Source organism: Colobus angolensis, unplaced genomic scaffold (assembly GCF_000951035.1).
Source record: "Colobus angolensis palliatus isolate OR3802 unplaced genomic scaffold, Cang.pa_1.0 Scaffold21, whole genome shotgun sequence".
Taxonomy (NCBI): domain Eukaryota; kingdom Metazoa; phylum Chordata; class Mammalia; order Primates; family Cercopithecidae; genus Colobus; species Colobus angolensis.
In genome coordinates this window covers 7,915,339-7,922,550 of record NW_012115266.1, presented here as the reverse complement: position 1 = coordinate 7,922,550, position 7,212 = coordinate 7,915,339, and the positions used below count along the sequence as shown (strand labels likewise).

The following is a 7,212-nucleotide window of genomic DNA, read 5'->3' as shown; positions in this document are numbered from 1 at the left end:
TATACCCATGGAACAAACCTGCACACCATGTATACCCATGGAACAAACCTGCACACCACGTATACCCATGGAACAAACCTGTACATTCTGCACATGTATCCCAGAACTTAAAGTGAAAAAAAAAAGTGGTGTGTAGAAAAATCACCTGCAATCTCAGCATAGTTAACTCTTAGTACATTTCAGAGAGAGGGTGACAGGAAAGGAAGGATGCGAGTGGGTTTACTTTAAGGCACAAGGTCATATTATAAATCAGGGCTTCTGGAAGTGTAGTCCCAAGACCACACACATTATAATCCCCTGCAGTGCTTGATTAAAATGCAACATCCCTAAGGCCACAGACTCAGACTCTGGAGAAAGATCCAGAAAACTGCACGTTTAATAAACATTTGGACGATTCTTATGGCCTCTAAAGACCAAGAACCACTGCTGCCTGGAGCTCTGCTCTCTTCATTGAACAATACAAGAGGAGTGTGTAGGTAGACACCCATCACTTCCAACAGCTTAGGAGAGCGCTTGAGTATGGATTGATGTATTAAAATTTATTGAATCACATGCTGAGATTTTCACCAGCTGCCCGTGGGGATCTGGGCACTTATTCCCATCTTGCACTGGCTGGAAGCCAGCAGCATAAACTTCAGGGCTGTTCTGTCAACCCCCACCAGCCCCGGCAAGTTCTCACCCCCTACACCAGCCCCGGCAGGCTTCTCCTTCCATCTCTCTGAAGCAACCTACTAATGGGCCCTGCCAGCCAATCACAACCAGAATAACATATGATGTCACCAGCAGCCAATCAGAGCTCCTCACCAGTACATGCAGAATTCTGTCATTTTACTAGGGTGATGAAATTCCCAAGCAACACCATCCTTTTCAGATCAGGGCACTGAGGCCGAGAGAGGAACTGAAACCCACCCAGGGTCACCACACACAGGTGGCAAGGCTGGGACCAGAAACCAGGACTGGTGACTGCAGCCTGGTATTCATTCTTTCCACAGCCCAGAGAGCTGTCAAAGACCCCAGGGCCTGGTCAGAGGCACCTCCTTCCTGGAGAGTTCCTGGCACAGGAGTTGAGGCTCAGCATAGCCCCCTAACCCCCAACTCTCTCTGCAAGGCCTCAGGGGTCAGGACACTGGTGGAGCAGATGCTTTGGCCTCTGGATTTTAGGGCCATGGTAGAGGGGGTGTTGCCCTAAATTCCAGCCCTGGTCTCAGTCCAACGCCCTCCAAGAAGAAATTAGAGGGGCCGTGGCCAGGCTGTGCTGGCCGTTGCTTCTGAGCAGATTACAAGGAGGGACCAAGACAAGGACTCCTTTGTGGAGGCCCTGGCTTAGGGAGTCAAGTGACAGCTCAGCACTCACGTGGGCAGTGCCAGCCTCTAAAAGTGGGCAGAGGCATTGGCCACAGAGTCCCAGGGAGTCCCACCAGCCTAGTGGCCAGACCTTCTGTGGGATCACCGGATCCACCTGGAACCCCACCTGTGAGTACAAGGTGCCCCAGGTGGACAGGGCTGGGGCGTTGAGGCCTTCAGGGTTGGATGGCCGTCTTGCATATGTGTGTGGGATGTGCACACACAGGCAGCACATGCGTGGGTGTGTGGGCACCTGTGTGTCTATGCAAAGGCCCTGAGGTGGGAATGAGCTTGGTGTGCATCAGGTACAGCCGGCCAGTGCAGCTGCAGCAAAACACATAGGGAAAGAATGGAGGGGACATCAATCACTGCTTCAGTAAATTTTCATCAAGCGCCTTCTATGAGAACACAAGAGGAGCTTCCATTCTGAGGAGGAAACAGGCAGTAAACAGGCAGATATCCTGTATAATTTCAAGTAGTGAGAAGTGCTCTCTAGAAATATCAAGCAAGGTGAGGAGACAGAGAGCACCGGTGGCAGTGGGGCTCTATTTCCAGGTAGGATGGTTGGGAACATCCTTTCTAAAGGGAACCTGGAGTGGGAAGGAGCCATGCAGGTATCTCAGGGAGACCTTCCTCCAGGCAGGAAGATCAGTGGGTGGAAAGTCCCTGGAGCCACCATTCAGTAAACATTGTTTGAGCATCTCTACCAGCTAGGTTCCGTTATGGGAATGGGAATATGGTGGTGGACAGGGCTGCCTGGTGCCTTCCATACTTCTCACACTAGAGTGGTTGAGAGAGCTTGGGAGTTAATGAACAAGATGGGCTGAGAACACTGCCTAGCCCAGAGGACCTGAGCTTAGTGTGTAGACATTGCTGCTGTTACTGCCTTTGTCATTGTACAAATTATTTATTTATTTATTTTTAGATAGAGCTTTTGCTCTTGTTGCCCAGGCTGGTCTCGAACTCCTGACCTCAGGTGATCCACCCGCCGCAGCTTCCCAAAGTGCTGGGATTATACGCATGAGCCACCACGCCCAGTGATTACAGAAAGTTAAAGGCACATGGCAATGCACAGGCCTATCTACATCTTCCCCTGCCAAAGCAATGGGCAGCCTCTGGGCTCACTTTCTTGGGTTTCCACCTCCAACAGGCAGTCAGAGCTGGCAGGGCCTTGGAGACCACTTCATCCACCTCCCAGGGTCCCTATGGGAAAGTTGAGGCCCAGAGCAGGGAAGGGCAGGCTCTGACCAGGGTCTCTGATCCCTACCAACCCCCAATCCGTGTCCCTCTCTACTAGGACCCAAGCCCACCTGCTGCAGCCAAGTGCCTGGCCATGACCATCACCTACACAAGCCAAGTGGCTAATGCCCGCTTAGGCTCCTTCTCCCGCCTGCTGCTGTGCTGGCGGGGCAGCATCTACAAGCTGCTGTATGGCGAGTTCTTCATCTTCCTGCTCTGCTACTACATCATCCGCTTTATTTATAGGTAAAGCTGGCAGGGCTGGGGCGGGGGCTGGGAACTCCTGGAGGCCTCCCAGCCTGCTCAGGGGCCAATGTACCAGTTCACTACAAGACTAAGCTGAGCTCTTGACCAGGTCCTGGGCACTGGAGCTGAGGCTGGGGCTGGGGGCTGGGGAGAGAAAAGAAGTCAGACTGAGAGGCTGCTCAACCCAGGCCAGCAGGGTTTTAGCCACCCTTCCTCCAACCCCAGGAGGAGCCCTGGAGCCCAGAATTTGTCTGGTGCCACGTCAACTGGCCTGTTTTATTGAATCCCACACAGACTCATAGGCCCACATGGTACATTGAGAGAGAGAGAGAGAGAGAGACTCTCACTGTGTTGTCCAGGCTGGTCTCGAACTCCTAGGCTCAAGCAATCCCCCTGCCTTAGCCTCCCAAGGTGCTGGGATTACAGGTGTGAGCTACTGCGCCTGGTCAACCACATGGTACTTTTTTTTCTTTCTTTTTTTTTTTTTTTTTGAGACAGGGTCTCACTTTCAGCTCTACAGTAGAGGTCAGTTTCTGAGAGGTAGAGTCTTACCTGCTAGGGCAGTGGTCTCTCTTGGAGTTGAAGGGAGGTCCAAGGGATGGGGCCTGCATGGAAGAGATTTTTTTTTTTTTTGAGATGGAGTCTCACTCTGTTGCCCAGGCTGAAGTACAGTGGCACGATCTCGGCTCACTGCAACTTCTGTCTCCTGGGTTCAAGTGATTTCTGGCTGTTTTGTATTTTTACAGCCTGCACTCCAGGCTGGAGTGCAGTGGGGGCGATCTTGGCCCACTGCAACCTCTGCCTCCCAGGTTCAAGCGATTCTTCTGCCTTAGCCTCCTGAGTGGCTGGAATTATAAGCACACACCACCGCGTCTGGCTAATTTTTTTTTTCTGTATTTTTAGTGGAGACGGGGTTTCGTCATGTTGGCCAGGCTGGTCTTGAACCCCTGACCTCAAGTAATCCACCGATCTCGGCCTCCCAAAGTGCTGGGATTACAGGTGTCAGCCACTGTGCCCAGTCCACATGATACATCTTCTAAAAATTATTTTTTAATTAAAATGTTTATCTAAGGCCAGTAGCTGTGACTCATGTCTGTAATCCCAGCACTGTGAGAGGCCAAAGTTGGGGGAATCACTTGAGCCTGGGAGTTCAGAATGGGCAATATAGTGAGACCCCATCTCTACCAAAAATTTAAAAAATTAGCTGGGAGTGGTGGCATTTGCCTGTGGTCCCAGCTACTTGGGAGGCTGAGGTGGGAGGATGGCTGAAGCCTGTGAGGCTGCAGTGAGCTGTGATCGTACCACTGCACTCCAGCCTGAGTCACAGGCTGTCTCAAAGGCAAACAAAATAATGTTTACCTAAACAATAAAATGTAGGACAAATATAATCACAGAATATACGATAGCATTTTAAATTGAAAAAGCATTAGTGATTACATGGATTGTAAAATATCAAATACATAAAATTCTTGTGTTCCTAATAATGCTAGCAACAAAGCACATTTGGTTTTCACTAGGGCACTAAGGTACTTTAAAAAAAAAGTTAGAGCCAGTCACAGTGGCTCACACCTGTAATCCCAGCACTTTGGGAGGCCAAGGCAGGAGGATCACTTGAGTCGAGGAGTTTAAGACCTGAGCAACATAGAGAGATCCTGTCTCTATAAAAAATTTAAAAATTGGCTGGGCGCAGTGGCTCACTCCTGTAATCCCAGCACTTTGGGAGGCCGAGGCGGGCAGATCATGAGGTCAGGAGTTCAAGACCAGCCTGGCCAACATAGTGAAACCCTGTCTCTACTAAAGATACAAAAATTAGCCGAGTGTGATGGCACGTGCCTGTAGTCCCAGCTACTTGGGAGGATGAGGCAGGAGAATTGCTAGAGCCCGGGAGGCAGAGGTTGCAGTGAGCCGAGACCATGCCATTGTACTCCAGCCTAGGTGACAGAGTGAGACTCCGTCTAAAAAAAAAAAAAATCAAAAAATGATCTGGTCATGGTAACTTATGCCTGTAGTCCCACCCAGCTTCTCAGGAGGCTGAAGCAGGAGGATTGCTTGAGCCTAGGAGGTTGAGGCTGCAGTAGGTCATGATTGTGCCACTGTACTCGAGCCTGGGTAACAGAGCAAGAGCCTATCTCAAAACAAACAAACATAGAGGACAGATATAATCAGAATATATGACAGCATTTTAAATTGAAAAAGCACTAATGACTACAATGGATTATAAAACATCAAATACACGAAATTCTTGAGTTCCTTATAATACCAATAAGAAAGCACATTGGTCTTTGGTTTTTACTTGGGCACCAATGAATGCTGAAAAAAGTCACACTTCATTTTTTAGAGCAGTATTAGGTTCACAGCAAAATTGAGTAGAAGGTAGAGTTCTCATGTGTCTCTGCTCCTCCCCCGCCCCCAGCCTCCCCACTATCAACACCCCCACACTACAGTGGCAGATTTATTACAATCCCTGAACCCACATTGACACATCCCCATCACCCAAAGTTCATAGCGTACAGCAGGGTTCACTCTTGGGGCTGTACATTCCATGGGTTTCGATAAATGTGTGATGATGTCTCCACCATGGCAGCATCAGGCAGAGCAGTTTCATCACTCTAACAAAATCCTCTGTCTGCCTATTCATCCCTCTTGTTAAAGCCAAACACTCTGTTTCTTTTTAGAGACAGGGTCTTGCTCTGTCACCCAGGCTGAAGTGCAATGGCAATCACAGCCCATTGCAGCTTCCAACTCCTGGACTGAAGTGATCCTCCTACCTCAGCCTCAAGTGGCTAGGACCGCAGGCATATGGCCATCGCACCCAGCTAATTTTTTTTTTTTTTGAGACGGAGTCTCGCTCTGTCGCCTAGGCTGGAGTGCAGTGCTGCCATCTCAGCTCACTGCAAACTCCGCCTCCCGGGTTCACACCATTCTCCTGCCTCAGCCTCCCGATTGGCTGGGACTACAGGCACCCACCGCCACAGCCCAGCTAATTGTATTTTTAGTAGAGATGGGATTTCACCGTGTTAACCAAAACGGTCTTGATCTCCTGACCTCGTGATCTGCCCGCCTTGGCCTCCCAAAGTGCTGGGACACGCAGCTAATTTTTTGTAGAGATGGGGTCTTGCTATGTTGCCCAGGCTGGTCTTGAACTCCTGGTCCTGCCTCAGCCTCCCAGAGCTCTGGGATTACAGGCGTGAACCACCGTGCGCAGCCCAAACACTCTGTTTCGACCTGCTTTTAAACAACTGACCCCTGGCTGCGTTCAAAGGGTCAGGGTGTCTGAAACTGGCCTCTGCAGCAGGACCTGAACTACACATCTCCCAGTGGCCAGTGTGAGGATTCTCCCCACAAGAAACCACTGGAGGGGGCCTCCTCTAGCCCGTCCGGGTTAGGGGCTGCACGAGGAGCATCATGGACCTGGCTCAGGCCTCAGGAGGGGACCTGGGCTGGGGAAAATGTGGGACAGCATCGAGGCAGTCCCACTCCTGCAGTAAGTCATGATTGTGCCACTGCACTCGAGCCTGGGTAACAGAGCAAGATCCTATCTGAAAACAAACCAACAAACAAAAGCCAATAAACCAAAAACATTTATCTAAACAATAAAATAGAGGACAGATATAATCACAGAATATATGACAGCATTTTAAACTGAAAAAGGGCCGGGCTAGACCTGGGGACAGTCTCAGCCATCTCCTCGCTGCGTCCACACATGTCCACCCCCACACCCACCCCCAGGCTGGCCCTCACAGAAGAGCAACAGCTGATGTTTGAGAAGCTGACTCTGTATTGCGACAGCTACATCCAGCTCATTCCCATTTCCTTCGTGCTGGGTGAGTTCCCCCTTCTGACTGTTCTGGGTCCCCGTGGCCGCCCAGGCTCCAGACAGGCCAGGGGAGGACCACGAGGAGCTGAGGCAAGGGGCTGTCGTGGGGGAAGCGGGGACGCCAGCGGCAGGTCGGCGCCTCTCTGTAGTTCAGGGAAAGGTGCGAACTGCAGCCAGAGAGACCGAAGTTAGACGTTAGGTAAGACGTCCTGATGTTAGCAATGAAAACCCCGTTTTCTGAGGGAATCGCTGACATCATGGTCCCTGGAGCCCCTGCGCGGGAGGGGAGGGTGTCTGGCGGATTTCTGGGACCAGCAGGGGGACCCCCGCGAGACAGAACCCTTGGAGCTCTCGAGCCTCCATGAGAGGCTCTGCCTGCCTCCCGCTCCTGAGCGCCTTCCAGGAGGGTTGGGGGCTAGGCCCGCTCGCAGCAGAAAGCTGGAGGAGCCGAGGCATCACCGGGCGCTGGGCCCTGGGCTCTGGCCGCATCCTCCTTAGCTGCCCACAACTTGGATATTGCCTCTGATGGGTCATGGGCTCTGCTGTTTGGCCCACGATGACTTACG

General features: G+C 51.3%; 1 protein-coding gene across 4 annotated transcripts in view; it reads left to right on the top strand.

The window, feature by feature from the left end:
• The first annotated feature begins 828 nt into the window (after window positions 1-828).
• BEST1 (bestrophin 1) overlaps window positions 829-7,212 on the top strand; it is a 14,848-nt gene continuing 8,464 nt past the window's right edge. For 2 of the 4 annotated variants that reach the window (XM_011942707.1, XM_011942708.1), the window contains exons 1-2: window positions 829-1,473; window positions 6,559-6,653. In XM_011942707.1, coding sequence (XP_011798097.1) covers window positions 6,587-6,653 — 67 coding nt within the window. In that variant the 5' untranslated portion in view covers window positions 829-1,473; window positions 6,559-6,586. Of the gene's footprint in view, window positions 1,474-2,641; window positions 2,830-6,558; window positions 6,654-6,683; window positions 6,846-7,212 lie in introns of those variants that run through there. The other 2 variants (XM_011942706.1, XM_011942709.1) reach the window with 2 other exon arrangements.